General features: G+C 44.7%; 1 protein-coding gene across 1 annotated transcript in view; it reads left to right on the top strand.

Annotated features, from left to right (window-relative positions):
* Nucleotides 1-12,292: 12,292 nt before the first annotated feature.
* UNC5B (unc-5 netrin receptor B) overlaps nucleotides 12,293-24,977 on the top strand; it is a 183,634-nt gene continuing 170,949 nt past the window's right edge. The window contains exon 1 of the mRNA XM_066619794.1: nucleotides 12,293-12,445. Coding sequence (XP_066475891.1) covers nucleotides 12,355-12,445 — 91 coding nt within the window. The 5' untranslated portion in view covers nucleotides 12,293-12,354. The remainder of the gene's footprint in view (nucleotides 12,446-24,977) is intronic.

Genomic DNA, 24,977 nt, shown 5'->3' with positions numbered 1-24,977 from the left:
CAGCCATAAGACTGGGCCAATTGGTTATGAAGGATTTTGATCCTGCATAACTTGCATACATGACAGAATCCTTAGGTGATTATGAAAGAGTTGCAATTGTATGTTATCTCACCTTTATTCCCTGGACAGGCTCAGACATCTGGAGTTTGTCACAAAGGATATTTGCACAGATCAGGACCAACTGCATCAAGCACATTCCCAGTTTGAAGTAATAGGTGAGAGAGATCACAAATGTACCTCTTGGAATAATGCCTGCCCCTTGAGAACCCATGATGAGCAAGCCTGCAAAACTCTCTTAGGGCAGATGTAATAACAACAACAACAACAACAACAACAACCTAGGATCACCTGCATGCAAAGCATATCCTTTCCTACTATGCTACAGCCCCTTCCTTTCTACTGTAATTGATATTATGTTTGAGTTTACCTCCAGCCCTGCTTCAGGCTTTGTCATTGCATGGCTTCTGTGAATTCATTTCTTCCTTTTACTGCTTTATCATGTTTTCAGTTGGATGTTGTAAGGTACCTTCAATTTTTGAGAAAGGAGGGATATAATTAAAAAAAAAAAAAAGAAAAATCCCATGGAACCATCCAGGAATTACTTCTGAGTAGACATGCCTTGAAAAGGTGTGTCATGCATTGTTTTCACCTGTTGTGTGCCTGTGTGTATTTGGGTGTCTGGTTTTGTTTATCTGTTTACATTCCTGCCATGATGTTCCAACTGAGATTTATGGCTCATTAACTAAATCCACTGGTACTAGCATCACTAATGATAGGGGGAGAAGGGGGAAAGAAACATGGGTTAAAGTGGTATCAAAAATATTCTGTTCTCCCACCCACCCCCACTCCACCCCATGATAAGCGCTTTAGGTAGGCAGGCACACTTGGGGACACAACAAACAGTACATGAATGTACTATAACACCTTATGACCTCCCCAGATTGCCCCCTGACCACACTGGAGTTGGAATAGGAAGTGCTTTTCTGAGTCCTATGCTGGACAACACTATTCTAGTCACCATTTTCTGTCTATTGCAAAGCCAAAAGCTCACCCCTCCCCGTCCTTTACTTTGTGCTCTTCAGGGTGACCAGATGTCATAACTGCAAAAGAGGACAAGGAAACCCAAAATGTAGGGCAGGGGTGCTCAAACTTTCAACTTTAGGGATGCTGGACCTTTAACAAGTGTATAGAAGAGAGAATTTCAGCAGGTGTAGCTTGTCATCTGTGGGATGACAAGTTGCACCTGCTGCAATTCTCGCTTCTTTACACTTGTTAAAGGTCCAGCATCCCTAAAGTTGAAAGTTTGAGAACCCCTGATGTAGGGCATCCAAGAAAAATGTAGACCAAATAAAAGCTAAAAACACTCATATATTGATCTCATGTGGTTAATTTAAATACTATATTAACTATTAAATTTAAAACTATATTACTGGTACATATAATTTATTACATATAATTTATTAATTGCAAGAAGGCTATGTGCAGGCTGCTCATAGGGAAAAGGAGGACATTTAAATTCTTTTCCAGGATATGAGGCTAAAAAAGAGGACATGTCCTGGGAAAAGTGGACACTTGGTCATCCTGCGCTCATGGCACTCCCTAGCAATTTCCTAAAGTTGTAATAGATCCAGCTGCTTGACCCGCAGCCTCATTCCAAGCCTGGCTTTGCTGATTAAGCTTCCTGTTGCGGGGCATCCGAGGGACGCAGTCGAAGCACCTTTTGACTTTCCTCCAAAATCTCAAGAAAACAAGTGTACATTTGGAACAATAGATCTTAATTAGGTGCCCAATTGTGGATGTTGCTGCTGCATCTCTATCCAGACTGAGGTTAAAGTTGCTTACCGCCCCCTGGTGCTGATTTGTTTTACTACTGGAAGACCGCTTGGGGATCGGAAGCTTAAAAGCAGTATTTATTTCCTGTATTGAATTTCCCTTAGCCCCTTGATTTTTAACTGAGCAACACATTCCGTGATTCTTTTAGCTCAGAGCAACCAAACTGAAGTGGCACAGTACAGAAAGCAGAGCGAACCTGCTGGCACTGCACGCTCCATTGATCATTCAGGTCCATCATTGTTTTCTGTGTTTCATTAATAACTGTGTCAAGCAAGAACCCAGAGGAAACCAAGAAGCTTAAAAAGGAGCTGAGATGTTTCTCCTCTCTTTCAGCATCAAAATGAATTAAAATAGCGGAGTCAAACTAGTCTTCAGGACTGAGAGATTCCAGGTAGCTAGCTAATCTATCAAATGTCATTCCACAATTAGAGTGGGGAATGACAATGTGGGGGGGGGGGATTTGGCAGAAGAAAGAGGAATAAAATGTTATGGAACTAAGATTTGGGAAGGCAGGGGGGAAGAAGACTTTTAATTCCAAAGCACTGAAAAATTATTCCATTGGAAAACATGAGATAATTTGATAATACAGGGATGTGGAATATCTGTTTTGATGGTACCATGTTCAGCTCAACTGAGGATGCTTGAAGACAATACTGATGTGAAAGAAAAGGGCTTAATGCAGTGGTTCCCAAACTTTTTAAACTGGAAACCTTGACCTACTAACCTTGACCTACTTGACCTAGCTCCCTTGACCTACTGGACCATTGGCTGCATCTCCCTATTAGGGCCAATCCAATACATTGTGTTGGGTGGCTGGCTTTTCACAATGATTCTGTGGCTCCCCTGGCTGGTTCCTGTGGCTCCTGGGGAACCACTGCTCACAGTTTGGGAACCATTAAGAACAATTATTAAAGGTATCCAAGCAAGATTTGGGGCTACCAGCTTTTGAACCTAAGGTGACCAAGGGGGGCGGGAAACAAAGATCATAAAACCTCCTACATTCCTTTTTAGCATTATAGGTCTTCATGTGTTCAGTGAAACTCTTTCACAGGTAATGGTTCCATAAAGCCTTTAGTCTGGAAAAGCATAGCGAATTGCCTTGATCTCAGTTATTAAACAAAAGAATGAATCTGACCCAAAGAAATTGTAAAAATTGGTTTGTGAACTCTGTCATAACTTTAAAAGAGCAGAGATGAAAATGAAACAATCTGCTAAACTGAGGCTGCTGTCCTAAACACATTTTCCTAAACACACTTTCAAACCCCATTGAGCACTATAGAACTTACTTCTATAGGCTGGCATAGGCATGTTCTCTAAACTAGGAGATGAGAGAAGGTTGGCTTTATATGACTAGATCTTTGTTGGCTGACCTTGAACTGGCCTTATAGTTTGTCCTAGAGTTTAGACCAGCAATTTTTATCCTTTTTCATCTCACAGCACACTGCAAAGGCATTAAAATTTTCAGGGCGCACCATCAATTTTACTGACAATTGACAAGACACACTGCATTTCCGGTAAGAGGGGCTCACGTCTCCCAATGTCCCTACTGCAAAATGACCCTCCTCCAAACTCCCACAGCACTCCAGTTGAAAATCTCTGGTTTAGACAGATAACTAATGATCCCACATTTTGGGGATGTGTGATGTGTTTTTAGTGCTCTTGATCTCAAAGATGCTATATTACACCAATAACAGAAGACGTATCTGTATTTATTATTGTTCCATTCCTCTTCCTTTTTTTATTATTGTTCCTTTTCACTCTTCCTCTAAAGAGCTCCAGCTGACATATATGAGATTGCCATGCATTATTCTGAAAACAACCCTCTGGGACAGGTCAGACCAGTAGTTCTCAAACTGTGGGTCTAGAACCAACCAGTAGGTCATTACCCAATTTTTGATGGTTCATGAAACTGACAAGGCAGATTAGGTTATGTGCTTCAAGGGTTAAACAAGATGCTAAGGGATGGGGGAGCACTACTGCTCAATCACCACTATAGCCTCACTTCTTGGCATTTATAAATCAGGCAGCAGCCTCTGGCCTCTAAAAAGTTTGGGAACCACTGGGTTAGCCTATGACTTGCTAGTAATTTAACATCATCCTGAGAACTTTATGACTTCCCTGGTCCAAGACCTCTGTCCAAGACACTGATTCTCTCTAGCCTCACAGATTATTGCATGCTGCCCCTCCTTCAAAAACCTGCCCAAGCCAAATTCTGCTTCACTTTGGAGGTGGAACAACATAAATCCTTCAAGTTTCAGTCTGAAGTTAGGGAAAGGAGTGATACTGGCATGGAAACCCTGGGCTACATCATAGTATCATGCTTGGAGTTTAACATAAAAATCAAAGTATAGGAAGTAGTCCTTAAAAAGAAACTATATGAAGTCTACATGCTGACATTACTCTTTTTCTTGGAGAGGCAGTCATGAGAATCATTTGCATGTTGTTCTGAAATTTCCACAGTGTTACACTAGGAGTGCACTGAGCTCAGTGGTCAGCAAGCAGAATATTGTACATGGACTGGTTCACTTTTGTGTCACCATGGTCTTTGCATGCATATTGCTTAGATTGCAGGAAATCACTGTTCTGAAGGAGCATGCTAAGAATGCACTCCTAACCACACTTTCCTGAGAGTAATCCCCATTGAACAAAATAGAACTTACTTCTGAGTAGACCTTCTCTCCTTATACATACCTCATTCTGCTATGCAGAGACCTTTCAGAGACTGCAGGTACCTTCAGAATGGTGCCTGTGACCAGTGCGGACCCCTTTAAAATGGCTGGTGGAAGCTTCTACCAATCATTTTAAAGGGGTCTGCACTGGTTGTAGGTGCCATTCTGAAGGTCTCTGCAGTATTCAGAGATATTTTGGCACTCCCTGCTGCACTCTGTTGGCTTCTTGAGGGTCTCTGCTGGATTCTTCTGATGGTATGCCCTCCAAATACCTTCTGATGGTATTTGAAGAGATACTTGGCCAACAGTCTGAGGCAAAGAGGCAAAGAAGGAAGGCCCATAGCCAGGGAGACAGACCAGGGACACACTACACTTGCTCCCAGTGTGGAAGGGATTGTCACTCCCGAATCGGCCTTTTCAGCCACACTAGATGCTGTACCAGAACCACCATCCAGAGCGCGATACCATAGTCTTCTGAGACTGAAAGTTGCCAACATGCCCTCCCCCCAGCATACCCCTTGTACCTAACCATATTGATCCCATAGGATCAATGGTTCATAATCTGCGAATTTGCTATCCATTAGGGCTTCCAGGAACCTAACCCTAGTGGATAACAAGAACTCACTGAATGATGTTGCTTGCCTAAGCAGCATACAGAAAATGCATCCTGGCTTTCCTCATGGAGAGTGCAGAAGAATAAGCAGTGGAATTACAACAGGAACAGGTCTGTCAAGAAAATATCACATCAGCTTCCCTCAGTTTCAGCCTGTCCCACTGGCACTCGCTCAATGCCAGCTGCATTCAACACTGAAAAGATACCACTGAAACACTGAACAGGATCGGATTGTAGATTAGCAAGAGAGCTGGACTGTTGTGATTCCATGCCAGTAGCTTGAGCCACACACCCTAATCCAGAGAAAAGGTGCATCTTTGGGGCCTGGAGGCAGAGACAGGGGCAGTAGAGATCTGAGAACTCTCTCCTGGCTTGAAGCACTCCTTTGCCTCTTTAATATTTGTGTAGCCATTTAAAAAGAGACGTCTGGCAGGTGTGGCTTCTCAAGCTGCACCTGCTGGACCATGATTATTAATCATTTGTGAGCATAAGTTTTATGGTCCTATTGTTTGCTCTCAGAAGCTGCCTTCTGAAGTAGCTCCTTACTGTCTTTACCACTGGATCCCACTAGTTTTTTGCTAAACAGGCCTACATCCAATAGAGCAACAGCTCACTGGGTCTTAAAGGCTCTCTATACAGACAATCTGTTAAAGGACCCATAGGGCTATGCTGCCAAGGAAACCATCCAAAGAACTCTGATCTGAAGACCTCTGACATCCCAAGGTCCAAGCTTGTTCAATTCTGGTTCTCAGGAAGGGAAGGTAAAGGAGAGCTGGAAATCCTGGGGGCTTATGCAGACACAAAGAATGGAACTCTCTTAACCCTGGTTAAGGGACCAGGACTGTGTATTTCTTTCCCCCCCTCCCTTCAGATCTTGAGGCCTTCTGATTTCAATTTGGGACTTAAGTGTATATGTGAGGCCTAAATGTATGCAACCCAATATGACCAGTGGTGAGTGAGCAATACGTTTTGCTTTCTTCACTGGTGGTGAATATGTGATAAATCAAAGACCTGTCATGTTCTTTATAAATGGTGGTATATACTTTTCAGTACTTTTTTTTCCTGGCTGTGATATTTCCACATGGTACAGCACAAAGCCAGAGAGCTATGTGCAGAGCACTACTAAGCAGGTTTACTGAGAAGTAATTCCCATAAAGTTCAAGAGGGTTTACTCCCAGGCGACTGTGCTCAGGTCTGCAGCCTAAAGGGCACATGATCTTCTTACCATCCTAAAGTTAAGCCACCGGGACACTGCTGAAGCCTTCAGTGAGCCAGTCTGATGACCACATCATACATTATGTAGGAGATCCACAAATGGGTCTGTCAAAGGTTTCTTAAGGAGAAGAAACTGAAATGCAGCTGTGTGGACTGCATATTTGACTGGCAGAGAAGGAGCTTGATTTTTCCCTCATGGGGCTAATTCCAGAGGGGCAGTTCTAATGGGGAAAATGGCACAGAGGAAAGGCTTAGACTCCCACCACCACCACCAAATTGGCAAATCCTTGCAGCTAGACTGCAGGAAAAAATACAGGAGATTCAATCATGACTTTTAGCATCCTGAAGGAAAAACAGAATATAAGTGAAAGTAATTGATGTAATAGAGCAGAATACATGTGAATTTCCCATATCCCTGAGGGCTCTGTGTAGTCCAATTGGCATGGTACAAATCTGAATAAACAAATAAAAATACATTTATACTGTAGTAGCTGACTAATGTATGTGTGCTTTGCCACACAGACAGGAACAGCAACAGGTGGGAGGTGCCCACCTGCACATAATGGTGAAATAGACCAATGTGCGTTTGTCACACTGTGTGATTTACATGTTTTGAGCATACGGTTTCCTACAAGTAAATGATATCCACGTAAGGAAAATATTGCATGTAGCTGAAGCAGCCCTGAGCTAGGAGCATCCGAAGAAGGATTCTGACTGCGGTGGCGACAGCTTCTTCTCTCTGATCAATCCTACATTGCCTTGTCCACTTTCAAATCCCTTTGCAGATGGCAATAATGCCTCTTTCTAGGCAGGAGAATAGATGTATTAAAAGTGATCAGCAGAGTGCAAACAGTCCATGGGGTTCTTATCTCTTTCAGATTATTATTTTCTAAACAGTGGAGTAGAGGCGAAAAAGGGCTATTTTCTTTTTCTGCTATGGATTTTCCCCCTCCCTCCTAATATTAATCTTGTCTGCTTTCATCTGTCACAGACAAAACAAAATCAGGAAAGCCCAAAATGCTTCCTGGTACTTTGAGAACCCTGTGACCTCTATTTCCCCCCTATAATATAACAAGCTCACTTGCTGGGGGGGGGGGGGCAGGAGGAATCCAGCAGCCTGAAATGGAAAGGGGGGTGGGGAAGAGACTGACTTTCTCAAGATTTCTACACCATCTTCAAAATGCATCAAAAGCAAATCAGGTAGAAGAGGAGAGTTTTTGCTCACCGAACATTAATGTTGAGATATGTATCTTTTCTCTTTTTCCCAGGGCTGCAGGGTCACTTCCATGTAGCAAACACCCAACATTCCTGTTCTACTGCACGCACACATAAAAGTGATTTCTGTGTAGGCAATTTGTGAGCAACCTTCACAACCAGGTTCCTGCAGGCAAAGAATGTCACCCCTTGCCCATCTTCAACAATAACCACACAAAAGGGATAAGGTGAAATCTCTTTTGGATCAGTTTCTGTTGCTAGGAAAAGATACACATTTCTCTGTCCAACAGAGTTCTGAGAAGAGCAACCCTGGCAGTTGATGGCAACCAAAAAGCAAAGACTACACATGTATAGTAGTTAACAGAATTCAATGGTGCTATTAAAAGGCATAGGACTGTACTGTTATTTGTGTGCTGCACCTGTGTTTTGGATCACAACATTACTTGAAAATAAATCCCACTGATTTAAAAAGATCAGGGTCTTAGGTCTGGTCTACACCCAACTTGATCTGTATGGCATTCACTTCCCTGTGGTTATTTCCCATATCTCTGTTGTAACATGCACATTTCATACAGATACTATATTAAGGCTGCCAGATCAACATTTTAAAAAATGAGGTCCATTATGGTACACAACGTCAGTGGTTATTACACTTGGGGCACAATCCTAATCTGTGCTGTATCCTATGCAGGATAGGAGCAGGCAGAAGGTCATGTCGGGGTAAGATAATATTTCTCCCCTTACCTCATGTAATACCCCAGCCTGCCCTATGAGGCTACTTGGATCTGTGCCAGCTATTTAGCTAGTGCAAATCTGAGCAGGCCAGCTAGGGCTCTGAGGCCCAGGAGTGGGGGTTAAGATGTGGTGTACCCATCCCACCCCCTCCATGGCCCAAAGATCCACTGTTTTGCCCTCCCCCACCCAGAAATGCACCTCTCTACCCCCAGAACTCCCTCCTGCCACCCTCTCCCACCCCCTACTCTGCCCAACACTACATTCCCCTTTGCTGGCCTGCACAGGGGCTGGAGCTGGCACCGGCAGGCCAGTGCACCCCATTCTGCTGGCACAGCCTGCTCCCTAGTTGGCACAAACGACAGCATATTTGCAACATTCAGGAGCCAGGATAAGGGGCCTGTGCCAGCTCAAGTCACAGTCTGGATCAGGTTGTTTGATGAGTGTGATTTATTTGCTCATTCTTTGTAGACCACAACATTGTTTCTTCCACCACTGGAAGACCCTTTTTCACCAGGTGAGAATGCATAAGAACATAAGAACATAAGAACAGCCCCACTGGATCAGGCCATAGGCCCATCTAGTCCAGCTTCCTGTATCTCACAGCGGCCCATCAAATGCCCCAGGGAGCACACCAGATAACAAGAGACCTCATCCTGGTGCCCTCCCTTGCATCTGGCATCTGGCATTCTGACATAGCCCATTTCTAAAATCAGGAGGAGTATTTCTAAAATACAGGAGTATTTCTAAAATACTAGCCGTTTTGTTCTCAATACCCTTCCTAATGATCCCAAGCATAGAATTGGCCTTCTTCACTGCCGCCGCACATTGGGTCGACACTTTCATCGACCTGTCCACCACCACCCCAAGATCTCTCTCCTGATCTGTCACAGACAGCTCAGAACCCATCAGCCTATATCTAAAGTTTTGATTTTTTGCCCCAATGTGCATGACTTTACACTTACTGACATTGAAGCGCATCTGCCATTTTGCTGCCCATTCTGCCAGTCTGGAGAGATCCTTCTGGAGCTCCTCACAATCACTTCTGGTCTTCACCACTCGGAAAAGTTTGGTGTCGTCTGCAAACTTAGCCACTTCACTGCTCAACCCTGTCTCCAGGTCATTTATGAAGAGGTTGAAAAGCACCGGTCCCAGGACAGATCCTTGGGGCACACCACTTTTCACCTCTCTCCATTGTGAAAATTGCCCATTGACACCCACTCTCTGCTTCCTGGCCTCCAACCAGTTCTCAATCCATGAGAGGACCTGTCCTCTAATTCCCTGACTGTGGAGTTTTTTCAGTAGCCTTTGGTGAGGGACCGTGTCAAACGCCATCTGAAAGTCCAGATATATAATGTCCACGGGTTCTCCCACATCCACATCTCCCACATCCACATGCTCACTGACATGTCTGCAGTCAGTGAGCTTCTAAGGCCCTATGGCAACCACTTGCACTGCTGATAGACTGGTTGGACTCCAGTTCAGGGCCAGACCATCCATGAGGCCAACTGAGGGCCCAATCCTATCCAACTTTCCAGTGCCAGTGCAGCCATGCCAATGGGGCATGCACTGCACCCTGTAGTAGGGGGGCAATCACAGAGGCCTCCTCCAGGTATGCAGCCCCTTTTTGGGGGGCTGCATTGCTGCAGCACCAACACTGGAAAGTTGGATAGGATTGGGCCCTGAGGCAGTTGCAGGAGGAACTTACCTTATTTATCCTTCCACTCATCTCCGATGCTGTTCTCCGAGCAGAAAATTAAGAGGGGGTTGGAGTAGAAGCATGAAGAAGAGACACTCTAGCTTACCACTCCCCTCTTCTTCACACATCCTTTTCCACTCCTTCCCCCTCTTCTTTTCTAATTCAGGGAGTGGGAGGAAAAGAAGCTGGCATACCACCAGGTAAGGGGGGCAACATTTGGCATGCCACCTCAGGCACTTGACCAGCCCTGCTCCTGGCAGTCACTGAATCACAGTAAGAACCACTGGATTATTTTACACAGGGCTAGTATGGCTCTGGATTAAAGTGCAATCAAAAATAAGGAAAATAGTTTCAGTATTTTAAATCTATTGGGGAGAGAGAAGGCAGCTCCAGCATACAATTCCCCCTGTTGGCTCCTGCTCACCCCACAAGTAAAATATCTGCTAGCAGAGATTTGAGTAGAGAATTGAAGAACTATGTAGAGAAATGACCAAAATTTCCTGGTTTTTAGACTATGCTTTTTGTTGGCATCCTTCAGTCTTGGAAGACTATGGTGTCATGCTCTGAATGGTGGTTCTGGAACAGAGTGTCCTCTCCAGTGCGCGAAGCCTGGGTAAAGTAGGTATGGAGGATAGGCTGTTACCCATGCAGCAAATCCCCCCTCTCCACGTCACTGAAATGGTCCAATGGAAAGGCAGAGGCCAATACGGTTGGTTCCAGCGGCGTCGCAGGAGTTGCCAGAACGTGACTGTGTTCAGCCATGAACTGCCTCAGGGACTCCTCAGGGGCTCCGGATTTAGCCTCAAGGTTGACTCCTGAAGCCTTTTCCATAACTGGATGTAGCCACAAGGCAGTGGAGGTTTGGGATCAGAGTTTTCCTTCTCTCAGATGAGCTGCCTTCCCAGGCTGACGAGTCTCATCTACCCGGTGGCTGTTTAGTCGCCTCTTATGACAAGTACAGCCAAACCGAGGGCCTATTCTTATCCCCAGCCCCCAGGGGTAGACTATGCTTAGGGGTGAATGAATTCACAGTACAAACCTATGCATGTCTACTCAGAGGTAACCCCATTGATTTTAATGGTAATTACTCCTAGGTATAGGTTGCAGTCTTAATTTCTGAATTAGGATGAAATCCTATGTACACTTACCTGTGAGTAGGCTCAGGCCTGAAGAGGGGGTAAAATCCCCCTGGGATTCAAGGGGGCCATGACAAAACAAACTGTACAGTACACAACAGATTTAGGGAGGGGGCAAGCAGGCATCTTGCCCCTGGAGCCCAATGCCAGCATTCAATGGCCCTGAGTGGGCTTCATTCCCCAGAGATTTACTTCCAAGTAAACATGAATCTGATGGGGTACATTTGCTTTCAGGGTATCTCTCAGCCTAAAATGGGAATGGTCAAGTGAGAGGCACATGAAACTTAGAAACACCAAGAACAAGAAGTATTGAAAATTTGGGAAAAGGTAAATGCATTTCACTGTACAGTAAAGTGAGGTTGTGTTGCCTTTTCAGGGAACTTATTGATAGATCTTGATGACTGAGGTCTGTGTTGAAAACAAATTAAAAGTGGAAAATGTTTTGTAAGGGGAGAGGAAAGAGGAGAAAAAGCGTCCAAGCATTCCACGTGCACTGAAATACTACTGCTTTCAGGGCTTGGAGAGTCAACGGAGAGCCACCATTCATTTCCTTGGCCAAGGGGAGTTTTCTCCTGAGAAAAAACCAACGCAGAGGACGGATCACTATCCGAGGAGAGTCAAGCCGGCGCCTGGAGAGGATCCAATCCCGGGATGTGGGAGAAGATCCGCCCAGCCACATTTTCCGCCCAGCCCTGCTTGCTTCTCCGCGTTCGTGGGCCGTCGCGAGCTCCCTGCTGGCCCCCTTCTGGCTGCTGCGGCCGTCGCCCGCCCCCCTCGGGGAGCCCTCCTCCAGTCAGTCCCCCAGCTCCTGGGCTCCTCTGAGTGCGGGACACCTTGGCATTGTGGAAGGAGGCTGGACGGGGTAGGATGCGAGGTCTGGAGCTGGCTTGCAACAGCGGCACCAGGAGGACTCTGCAGTGATGAGGAGAGCCCCGCAGCAGCCGCGGCTGCCTCTCTGAGCCGGCTCTGCCTTGGTTAGCAACTTGGAGAGTGCCCAGCCTGGCACCAGCGGCAGCGGAGATCCGCCTCGCCCGCCTGAGCCTCTCTGGCTGTAGTTGCGGAGACCCACGTCCCCCAAAACGGGCCCGGAGGACGAGGCGACCCGGAGCTGGGAAAGTCTGGGGCTTTGGGTAGGGAGGCTGGAGAGAGCCTTGGAAGGGCTGCGGAGGGAAGAAGCGAAAGCAAAGGACATCTCTCGAGAGGAGAGGGACTCGCGGCAGCGGCAGCTCTACCCGGGGAGCGATGCCTTCCGCCTGGAGCCGGGGAGTTTCTGCCCCTGGTGCCATCGCCCTACTCCTGGTGGGCATCTGTCACCTGAGGCTGTGCCACGCAGGTAAGCGCCGCCACTCGCTCTGTGGGGCTCGTAGAGGGAAAGGAAAGCGTGGGTCGGAGTAGTTTGTGGCCGATGCTCGCGCAGTGGGCTCTCTCGGTGCGTGTTGGAGCCCTGGACGTGCTTTGCACTCCCAAGGTAAAGCGACGTGGGGGGGGGGCACAAGAGGGACCCTTCTCTTGGTCCACATCCGTTTCCAAATCAGTAAAGTTTCCCCTGGACTTTGCTGTTTCCCTTCCCCCTCTGCTGCATGTGGTCCCTTCTGCCTGTGCTGCTTCTTGCAGAGGCATCAGGAATGTGAGCTGGACGGTCTTGGAGAGAGACTCGGGTGGGGGGCAAGAAAGAGAGAAACAAGGACTGTTTCCCCCTCTCTCGATGGTGGCTGTCCCCTCCCGACACCGAGCAGTGTGTCTCCCCCCCCCCTTCTGTAATTGAAAATCAAAAACAGTGTTGCTATTAGGCTGGCTGGCTTGCCTGGTTGGGGGGCGACTTATCCCGTTGATGCGATGGAATAGTTTCCCTTTTGCTGCTGAACCTGGTGATTTAGTGGAGGGGGAAAGGAGGACGACTAGGAGAGAAGTTATAATGGCTTTGGGGGGTGGTGGTGAAGGTTTCCAACTTGAGAGAGGGGAGAGGCGTCCAAAATTGGAGCTCGATCCTCTGCGTGTTTACTCGAAAGTAAGTGCTGTTGTGCTCAGTGGGGCTTACTCCCAGGTAAGCATGCGTGGGATTACAGCCCCTTCCTTCCTTCCTTCGAGGAGCTGAACTTGAAAGCTTGCAGAGCTGTTTTCTGGGCTGCCTTTGGGAAAGTTCTTGTGCTCGAGAAAGATGGATGCTACCCAATAAACGGTGGAAAGGTTTACGACCGGTTGTAGTACGGCAGATAGGAAGGCTGATGGGGGAGGCAGGCCGATTGGCTTTGCTCGGTGGAGGGATGTGGTGTGCGATCGTATGCACCTTTACGCCGAAGTAAATCCCTCGGGGCTTCGGTGTCAGTGTACATGAGATTCTAGCATTAGATTGTCATCCTGTGCACACCTACTTGGGAACTCGGTAAGGTGACTTGTTCCATGTAAACGAGCGTAGGGTCAGGCCAGTAAATCGTCAGCAAAACATGAAGGTTCCCCTGATAATCGGGTCCCCACCTGATCCACAGCGGAAGCTGGCTTGTTCACTTTGATACTTACACATTACTGGTAGGGGGAGGGGTTGACTCCACTTGTAATTCAAGCAGTGCTGGATAACCTGACAGAGAGTGGAGTTAGTACAACCCTGGAAATGTGTTTCTTTTTTACAGTTCTGTTTTCAAAACCCTAAAATACTGGGCTGGATTCTTCCTGCTACTAAACAACAAAGAATTTTATGTCACCTTAAAGACAAACTAGTTTATCAGCTTTCTTTCAGCTGTTCTCCAGGCTGAATAACCACAGTGCACAAATGCTTTGGTGGAAATACTTTCATGGATGCCTCCTGTCCTTTGGATGTAACTTTTTCCTTGCTGAATAACATCTTGCTCTGAGTAGTTGCAGGTCTGCAACTGCTATTTAAAGGAAACAATCTATTTGAAATCAGCCTGCTAATTTGTGGCAACTCTTCAATGCACTGCCCAGAGTTTTACTTTTTTAAAGTGCAATCTGGTGTGCGTTTCTGCCCTGCACATGTGTTGTTCTCTCCCCCCCCCCCCAATGTCCCTTTGAATGCAGGGGACTTGCTTCCAATTCACCTTGCATGGAATTGATCTCTCAGACTGTGATCCATGCAGTCTAAACCTAAATGCTTAGATGTCAGTCCTGTTGAGCTCAATGAAGCCTACTCCCTAGTAAGTCTGCTTAGGATTGCAGCCTTGACAGGTCTTATTTGGAAACAACTTCCATTGGGACCTATTTATGAGTAGTGACTTTAGAATGGGAACTGGAATGTGTTTCATCACAGTGGAGAAGGATTGAGGTTACCCTCTTTAAGTGACTTTCTTTGAAATAAGTCCTTTTGAATTCAATGGCACTCATTTCCACTTCATGTATTTAGGAGGAACACTTGTATATGTTACAAAAGCAAAGAATGGGACATGCAGTGATTATTGAGCTATCTTTAGCAGAGTTTCAGAGGTTCTGTTTTATTTTTTTTAATATGAACTTTTCGGGGATCCCATTATAGGCAGGAGTTCCTCTAGACTAGGTACTTGGTAAGTGTCTAGTAGTGTATAGTGTAGTTATTGGAGAGCTAGTTCTTGGTGGAAGAATGTACCCAGTGTGGTCCTTGCAGCTACCTTGTTCTGTTGAATTGGTTTTAATGTTGCAGTCTCAATGTACTTGCCTGGATTGCTGTTAGTTTTTGTGTGCTCCATCCTTCTTTGAAGCTTTAGGGAAGCATAGCAGAGAATTGACCCCAAGGAATAGTTAGCAAGTTCTTTGCTTTCCAAGATGCTGTTAATCTCTGGTGTGAACTGACTTGGGCATCTTTATGTTTCATCGTTTTATCTCTGGCTCTCTTGAATAACCAATTTTGTCTGAGTGGCTCTTTCAGTGCAAAATCAAACCCTCAGGGCAAGGTATGGGCAGTGAGAGCCTATGCATGTCTACTCACAAGTAAACCCCACTGAGTTAAATGGAGCTAAATTACTGCCTTAAGCAGATTTGGGTGACAGCTGATGATGGGTCAGAATTTTTATAACTGATGATAGTTCCTATGTCTGTTGTGCAGCTACTAATAATTACACGGAGTACATTGTTGTTAGGGTGCTGATGCTCTGGTTCCAAAGAGCTCACTTGTAATTAACTGGAATCAAATTATAATTTGCTCGGAGCCTGATACTTTGAAGATGCATTTTGAAGTTGCAGTTAATGATAGGGGAGCAAGGGCCTAAAGTGAACAGAGAACATTGTTTAAAGGGAGCCTGGAATGTGAAATAGGAGCACTGCTAGAAGGACTTTTCTGAGTAATTTTGTAGCAAAGAATATCTATAAATGTAAAGAGGACTGAACCAAAAAAGCAGAAGCTCTGTTTTGTATGCCTTAAGCATTCTGAACATCTGTTGCAATAAAGGAAGGTTTGAGTGTGTGATGAAAGTATACTGAGACCTCAGCTTGAAGCAGAGGCTAGCCTCTTAAAAATTAATATTTATGGCAAATTTATATTGCCTTCAGTGTGAAGATGTAGGGATAGGCAATGATGGGAAAGGACAGACTGGATGGTATGAGCAAGTTGTGAGCTGCCCTTCTGGTACTTCTTATTGATGTTCTCTTTTGCCGGCTGAGAAAATGATAACCCTGTTGAGGATCCCATTCTTTTATTTAATAACCACAATAGCCTGGAATTGCTACTTGAAGTCCAGGCACACAGGCTCCTTGCTGTGGGGATGATAGGATGAATAAAGGTGATAATCATCACAGCTCTAAGAATTACCTTTTAATTGCAGACCTTTGTTTCCATGCTCTTGTGTCAAATGTTGACTTCAGTTCTTTTCACTCTGTGCTGTATCTAGGTTTGTGAGTTTGGCTGATTGAGGGGCAGGCTTTGAAATTTTCTTCACTTATTCCAGCAGTTACAAAAGTTCTCCTTTCGCAACCAAGGTGAAACTGGAATGATTGTGTGCTGTGGAAAGACAGATTCCTTTAAATGGTGACTCTACTTCCTCCTCCTACTATAACCCAATTTAGACATACAGTACATGTAATTAGACATACTTTTCTGACATGGCAAATTCTGCCATTGAGGGCTTAATCTGAACTGGAACAATCCCAATCCTGTTTACAGAGCCCAGACTGAGCCCAGTAGTAGTAAAGTTCTACAGAAAATTTGCAGAGTGCACTTCCTTTGCTACTGAGTAAGCGTAGGCCACCCTGGAGAGTCTGGGATTAATAGGCTGGGTTTTGAAGCCATGGGTGCTGCTCTCAGTTATCCATGAATCCTGGCGCCTCCGTAAAACAAAGAAATTAACCACTCATTGCTTCACACTGCCTCCTTTTTTGACAGTTGGCCTCTGACTCAGGATTCTGTACCATTTATCCATTGTAACCCTTGAGCAAGGGAGTCATGAAGATATACCAGCATGATGTTTTCCTTTTAAGTGCAGATATAAAAAGATGTCTTCAGCTGCACACTTCAGAACTCAGGAAACCATAAAGTTTGATGGCTGCAGAGTTTGGAAAAGATCATCACTATAAATGTTAGGGGCTTGGAGTGGCCTGACAGGCAGTGACAGGCAAGACAGCTTGTAAGCTTTCTTTAAAAAAAAAAAAAACCCAACAACTTTGAAGCCTCTTTAACTTAACTGGTCATTCCCCTCCCACCTTGTAAAGCAGGAGGGTGCCAGCATTTTACAGTAGGTGTGGGGATGTGTCACCAGACATGTCTCTGGCATTTGTTTGATCATTTCCAAAAGCATCTTGTGGGAAGCATCTCCTGTGAGAATATTGAAGAAGAACATTTGTTGTAAAGTGTAATTAAACTTCAGCAAGATTTTGAAGTACTATGTGTCTGAAATCGGCAGAATTCTCCCACCATCAGATTCTCAGTTTTCTTCCACAAATGAGAAATATGAGTGGCCTGTACATTATTATTGTAGTGAAAGCATAATTTTAGGATATAGGAAATATGTTAATTCAAGTGGTATTTCAAATCTGGGTGTGCTAACTGTGTGTACCTTTTTCAGTGCAGGATTACACAGATGAATGCTGAATTTTCTGTTCCTGTATTAATTTCCACACTGATCAGTTCATCTCCTTGTTTTGAAATTATTAGTCTTGGAATTCTCTCCCCTCTGCTGGCCTGCATGTGTGCTGGGAACTGCAAGCCTATGCCATACCCCTTAGAAAAAGTAGGGGACAGTAGACACTAAAGGGATGTTTGTGCCAATAATTCTTTTCCAGGCTGGCTGAATTAATTGCTCCATCGAGCTAGATGCTGGCAATCCTGTATTGTAGTGCTCATCAAAAGACTACACTTCTTTTGCTGGTGCTGTAATTTTAATTTGTCCGCATTGTGCTAGGCACTATACAAAGCACAGAGGTATCCTGTCTGCTGGTCACAGGTATTAAGGCTCATGTACAGTATATGTTTCAGGAGAATTGCATGCTAAAGTCCTCCTGGATCTATACCATTTTGGAATGTATGTGGAGGGTTGCATGACTGACCCTCCTGACCTGACAATCCTTACCAGGTCTACTCAGAAGTAAGTTCTCTTTTGTTCAGTGGGGCTTACTCTCAGGAAAGTGTGGTTAGGATTGCAGCTTGAGGGATTCTGTATGCCAGATATTCTCTGTGCTTGTGAAGTTATTGTATAAAGGAAAAGGGTTCTAGCTTTGCCTCCCAACAAATGCTAGTTTTGTACGTGCAGGGAGTACTCATTTATCTACAGAGAGCACATCCAGTTATATATCCACACAGCACCTTATTTCAAAATGCTACATTCTGAGAAGGCCTGTACCCTATGATGATAGTTGAATGTGTAGTTCTGGTATAATTCCCACATGGTGGAGAGAGGTCAGATTTGATCAGATTCTTTTCAATACAAGTTACAAAGTTTTCAATGCTCAGCTGCTGGATATGTGTGAGTTCTGTCTAGCCCTTAAAGCAGAACCACATGAAGGCAAAACTTCAGCCAGTGGGAGCAGTGGTAGTCTCACTCTGAGCTAGGAACCACAGCCAGTAGGAACTGGAGCTGTCTCTTCTTCCCTGGCCACCAATAAGCTGCAGATTTAATATTTGCTTGCAGGTCCAAAGTCAGAGAAAGTATCACTGGGTAGAAACCTCCTACCCATATAGGAAAATGTGGGTAGACCAAATTGACATCCACAATGATCCATCCACCCATCCCCTGCGCCACCCCTTCTCCCAAGAAATCCTGACTATGAATGGTGCATACACTTTCTTCTGCTGGGGAATACCCTAGCAGCAGAAGGCAACATACAGGCATGAGTCCAGACAGAGTGGGGGTTTATTCCTACCAATCTGTTCCCCAGTGGGCACATCAGGGGTGAATGGGAGTTGGTCTTTCCCAACCATGCCCTCCTAGCAGGACTGTTGTGCCACTGCAAATTATCCAACAAGCAGCCAAGTGCCAGTGAGGTCTGGCTGCACCAGTTGGTTAACTGTCAGCCATGGAATTTGCAAAGCCATAGGGACCTAACTGGAATGAGTAAACCAGCAGCAGCTCAGCTCACACTGGTCACAGAACATAGGCTGGCAGCTTTTGTTGGGGGTCTGCATGGTGTCTTTAGAGAGATGTAGCCTCATGCTGCATGTATTCTCATCTGAGCTGTGATTTCCCTGGCAAGGGCTTATATACAGGAGTTGATGTGCTGTGATTGGCCACCAATATACATCACCTGTATCTTATGCTTGGGGGGGGCAGGGCAGAGTGGGGGTTCGGAGGAGGAACAGTGCAATTTTCTGGTGTTTTTTCTTCCCCATTGTTCTCTATGAAGTTACTGTTTCCTACACCAGCTCTGTTGTTGGTGTAGTGTTTTTCCAGCATCAGGGGCATGTACATAATCTGAAGGAAGGTTAGTATATGGCATACGTCAGTTCCTTCTTATCCCTCCCATGTTATACCCCAGTCTCCTCCCCATTTTGGCCTCTCTGTCAGCAAAGTTGCACTGGTGCCTGTGCTATGTTGGTGTCGTGTTTTTCCAGCAATTACGGTATGTCTGTCAGCTGGTGGACTTCTATGCCAGCAGGCCATCGTTGTGCTGGTGTATCTTGAGGATAGAATGTAAGAGGCTGTAAGTGCTCTAGAATCTTTTGATTATTTAGCTCAATTGATTTAATGGAGCTTTAGATGCTTGATTCTGTTTCTCTGAATTGCACCCTTTATTGTTTTTCATCCTCTTAACAGCCTTGTGAGATTGACCATTATATTAAGTTTCCTTTTATATTTTGACCAACTGAGATAGGAGTAGCCTTTCCTCATAACTGAACCCAGGTCTCCTAGATTCATGTACAAATGAATCGGTCCACTGTGCCATGCTCTTTCTTGAAACATGGCCTGAAGAAAGCTGACCTCATGTCAAGGCTGGAAAGAGATAACAATGCTTCTTAACATAGAATGGATTTTCCCCTGCTATGTATATTACATTAAGAAATGCTATTTGCGAGTTTTATTTATAGTGGAACACCTTTTAAGAGAAAAATAGTTTAGACACTCTTAACATTATTCTTTCCTGTCTGCGGCTTTAAGCATGCAAAACTATAAGTCCCATCCAAGTCATTATGGATTGATTTCAGATGGCAGCATGTAAGCTGAAACCATGACTAAAGTTGGTATTGGAAAATAGGGTATTGGAAAATAGGAGGAAGAGCTCTCCACCTAGCTAGGAAGAAAACTCTCCTCTGCTCTGCCCAGGAAGCTCTAATAATGAAAGATAAGTGGCCGGGGCAGCTATATAGAGGCAAGAAAATCTGGAGATCTGCTGACATCTTCTTGTCCTCCGATGTCCCTCAGTCTCTGTTTTATAGACACTCTTGCCTGAATCAAATCCATTGCCAGATCAATCTCTGTTGAAAATCCCAAGTGTCTCAGTTTCGTGTGTACAGGGAGTAGAGAAATGTTTGTGAAAAGTTCTAAAAATTGGTGACTCTGTTTGAACATTTTTAAATTTGCAGGTCAATGAAAGTTTAATTTTTTTAAGCAGTTGGGATTTTGTAACAAAATGTCTTCCTTCTACATAAGGTTTTCTTATGTATAGCTAGGGCTACTATATTTTTCTGTACAGAGTTTGTGTCATAAGGAGAAATTTGGCAGGTATGTTCGCCCCCCCACCATGGAGGGGTAATGGTTATTTTGGGAAGTTTGACCAAGTAAGGAGAAGTCTCTATGTTAAGCGGGAAAAGGTGGTAGGTGACCTGCTCCTGGTTTCACATATGCTCATATACTCACTTACATAAAGTAAAAAGAATAGCTAACAGGCTATTGAAAGATGCAGTAGCCTCAGGAAGCATTAAGGAGGATAGCTAGTCTGGGCTGCCATAAAAAGGCTGAGGGCTTGGCAGAAGTGCTTTTTTTTTTTTTTTTTGGAAACTGGAATTAATTAATTCTATATAGTATCTTCTAAACATTGCAGGCATTACATGAGGGAAGGGAAGCTGAGGATTTTCAGTCTTTTACCCACCCATTCTGACCTTCTCTTTGTCACTTGGGTCTGTAGTGCTTTAACTTGTGCTATAAGTGTTTTTAAAGCTGCAAGTTTTTAACTAATCTTTTGAAAATCATTTGCACATGTCCATATATACACACTGGCCTGGTTCAGTAGTAACAGGAAACTAGTTTCTTGCTATGTGAATGAACTTCTGCCATGCTCCTTCCTTCTCTTATTTTTCTCACGAGAGAAGTTGAGGGAAAGCTTTTGCTTTAAGGGAAATCACATTTCTGCAGTGTGGCTAAACTTAAATGTGTTTTACTTCAGACCATGGTTAGGCTATAACAAAGCAAGATCCAGTCATGATTTCAGATCCTGGTTTGTTCCCTAGCTGTTGTTTGACGTAAACCACAGTTCAGATGTAACCGTGGTTTCCTTCAAAGCAAAACTTTTTACTATCCCTTTTCATGAGGGAGAAGAGGAGCATATGTGCCCCAGGGCTCACAGAGGCTCATTCACATTTCCCAACAACAGCACCATTTTCAGTTGTGGGACATCTTAGTGCTGGATTTGCAACACTATGTGAAGTTTATAAGACTAAATAAGAGGATGAAGCTTGGGCCAGCCCAATTTCTGTTGCCTTGCTGTAAATGAACTGTGTCTCTCAACTTTTCCTGGCTCGGAACAATTCAACAAGTAGACATGTTCCCCTCACTATATCTGCATGCTTTATATTTGAATGTCCTTTCACATTAAAGATCCAGAGCCAGCAATTTGGGGGACAAGTCTGTCAGCTGTTCCCTTTTGACCACCTCAACTAACAGCCTTGAGGACTTTGTAGCTGAATTGGTGAGGTATAAGTCTGAAAGATAAACAAAGGTTATCACAACCTAGAGGCTTTCTAGCCTCAATAAACTTCCTGTTTTTATTGTCTGGAACTGACTGACTGGGAGGCTTGACAAGTACTTGTCTGGTGGGCTGTATTCAGCTTGGTGAAGCACAATTTGTACAGGCCTAGCTCAAAACATTGCAATGGACAGCAAGCATGAATGCTTTTTAAAACATTAGCACTAGAGGCATGATTACATTGGATTTGGCTGAAAGTATTGAAGTACCCTCTGGTACCCTGTTTGTTTCCCCAAAAGTGTCGTGGTCACATGGGCCAAGCTCTGAAGACATGAAGAACTGTATGCAAAACGTGCCACATGCAAGTTTTGGGCACTGCTTTGTCATATATTTTTCTGTGAGGCTGAAAATCACATGCATTTGGTGTTGACATATGTTTAAATTTTTTATTTCTATTTATCTGTACTCTTTTGTTTGATTAAAAAAAAAATTGTCCATTCTTTCTGTCAGTATCTCTGGGGTTTTCTCATCAGCTTCTTAACTGTAGGACTGCTGTAGGACTGTTGGGGTGAGAAGGAAAGTTTGCAAGTGAGACCAATATTGTCATGTAATTTTTTTTAAAAAATAAAACCTATGCAAATTGCCAGTGATTATTTCTAACAAGTTCCAAGACAGTGAGAGAAGGTGAAGCCCCTGCACTCCTCCTCCTTCTCCAGTAGTGGTTCCTTTATTCACCACCCTCCCATTTGCTGTTGAAAGCCTGCTGACTTAGAAACAGGGGAGGACCCCCTGTGTAGGGGCTGGTGGAGAAACATGGCAGAAATATAGCAGCTCTTTTCCCTATCGCTGCCTTGGAGCTTTTTAAAAGGAACAGGTAGGCACTCAGAGGTGTGAGCTGGCAATTCTATTTTTATTAATTAAAAGCTGTCAACTTCTCTTTAAACATTCAGGAGCAACATACAAATTCATAAACCTCAAAAGTTGAAGCAACGTTTGGCTTGTCTTAATGAATCAAGAAAACCTCATCATCAGATTCAAAGGCCTCATTAATATCTCAACACAATGGGTCACCAAGCCCTTAATAAACAGCTGGGATCTTGTGTGGTGTAATGCCCCAAAAGATTTTAACCCTGCAAACTCCAGGGTCCAGTTGAGTAGTTTAGTACTTGGGGTACTTTGTCTCATGGTAATGTTTGTTCACATATTATGAAGTAGATCCTGTGCTTAAACTTGTTGGCAAATTAGGTCCAATTTTGATGTAATTTTTTAAATATAAAACCTTTACAAATTGCAGGTAATGATTTCTAAAAAGCTTGGTGAATCCTCGGTTTGCTTTGTGTGTGTTGGGGCAGAGTGCTCTTTGGAACTAGAAGCAAGAACAGGATTTGCCTGTTAAAACCCAGGTACTGTTGCAGTGGAGGGGGAGCTATTTTCGTACTTTATTTTGAAATAAAGCTTGCCCAAGTTTCAGCCCTTTGCAATTCTGACATGCTGCTTGTTTGATTACATGTTTTGTTTCTTATTAGGAGTAGTATGTGAAGCTCAGTACAGGGATCACAGCCTCTCTTGGGTATGCTTGCTTTCTCTATCTTCTCCCCTGCCATTGCCCCCCCTCCCCACCATGGCAACATCACGTGGACTGCATAAGCAGCTGTGAAGATCTGGGATGGGATGCTGTGAATGTGACTGGCACACTGTCGCCAGGAGGAATGTGAACCTGCGATTGTTGATTACAAGGTAGAATTCTTGTTTGTATTTGATGAGCATATGGGCTTTCACAGTGTGTTAAAAATAAAATGTAAAAAGGCATACCCGTGTTTATCCTGCTTGATAGAAGCAGAATCTCATGGGGCCCTGGGGCTGAAATAGCGGCAATGCTGTGTGTGTGTGTGAGAGAGAAAGAGAGTGTGAAAATTCAGATTGTGTGAAGAGACTATGCTCTTTCTTTCCTCTTTAGAAGCTTGTGATTTTCAAACCTCACCACCACTAGCAGCTTGCTTTGAGAGCTGGTGCACTTTGAGAGCTGGTGCACTGGGCAGGGCAACAAGCAGCCTCTAGGTAAATGGCTGGGAAAGGAACCTGTCCAGTGGCAATTAATCTATTAACAATTTTAGTTCCAACTAATTTGCAAGGTAACGCCTTTATTGCATACTAGATTCATTCATGTGAAATTCCCAAGAGATGCCTTGACTGTCATGTCACTCTCTTTTTCTGACCTGTAGGTACATAAAGGAAACCAGAATGTCCTGTTCGTTTGGTCATTAGTAAATCGGTCAGTCATTGCCCAAGAAGGGAACTGCCGATGCTCCTTGTCACTTGTGTGTGACGTCTTGCATCTAGGATCGTGTTCACTTCCTTAAAACTGAAAGAACAGGTTTTGCTTCTTATGGCACCACTAGTTGTAAATATTTTAAAGGTGAAACCTATATGTACAGTAAAGTGTTTTAAAATTGTATCCCACCCTTCTCAGAGGAGACTCATGGTGGATTACAAAGGCATTAAGGAAAAGGGTCAAAACCAATATAACAGCAAATACAACAACACAACAATCAGGGAGGGTTATCAAAACTTAATAAAGCAATAACTTTACAAAATCTTTGAAGGCCAGACCAAAATGTACTCACCAGTCCCTGCAGCAGCCTGTCGGGGGTGTGGGGAGCCCTACACGAGCGACTGCAGGGCTCCCTGACGTTCCAAAAGTGAAAGTGGAGTGATCGCAGTCTGCCTCCGCAAAACCAGAAGTGGAGCGCAATTGTTCCACTTTCACTTTTAGAAGGCTGGGGAACCCTGTAGGTGCTCGCACAGGGCTCCCCATACCCCTGACAGGCTGCTACAGGGGCTGGTGAGTACATCCCAGTCTGTGCAGCTCCCCTTAACGATGTGATGCCGGGGATCACTTTGCTGCCTTCCCCCTGCCCCCGCCCTTAAGGGGGCAGAGACCAGGGCTGTTGGGCTGGGGCGTCGCAACGCCCCAGTTTGAATAACTCTTGAGGTAGGCCATTGACTTGTAGTGGAAAGCATATTGAAAAGAGGTCAACCATGCTGTTCTGAACAAGGTGTTCATAGCACAGGGACAACCATTTCCAGTGGTGATGGAACCCACAAGAGAGCCTCCCTAAAAGATCTTACAGGGCAAGCAGTTTGATGTGGGAGAAGTCGGTCCTTCAAATACCTTGGTTCACAAAATTTAAACATTTAATTTTTTTAAAAGTATTGGTAACAGAATAGAACCACGCAGGACACCATAAACCAAAGACCATAGTACAGTCATGCGTCACTTAGTGATAGGGATGTGGACTGGCACTCCTGTTGCCAAGCAAGGCTTGACATTACGGGTAACCTTCAGAGATGAGGGGAGCTGTGCTCCCCTTGCCTCCGGAGGCTTTTCTGAGCTCTAAAGGCTCAGAAGGCTCAGAATGCCCATTTCAGGTGAAAACACAACTTCTGGTTTCCTGGGAAACTGGAAGTCACATGTTTTTGACTGACACAGCCAGTGTGAGCCTCATAGACGCGACTTGTGAATGCGCGCTGCCTCTGTGAGGCTCAGAAAAGCTGGCACTTTCTGGTACTGGCACCTTCTGGTACTGGTCCTCCAGGAAGGACCAGAATTCCTG

This window comes from Tiliqua scincoides, chromosome 3 (genome assembly GCF_035046505.1).
Source record: "Tiliqua scincoides isolate rTilSci1 chromosome 3, rTilSci1.hap2, whole genome shotgun sequence".
In the NCBI taxonomy this organism is placed as follows: Eukaryota; Metazoa; Chordata; class Lepidosauria; order Squamata; family Scincidae; genus Tiliqua; species Tiliqua scincoides.
Note: the sequence above shows the minus strand (reverse complement) of the source record. Positions and strands in the feature narration are given on the sequence as shown.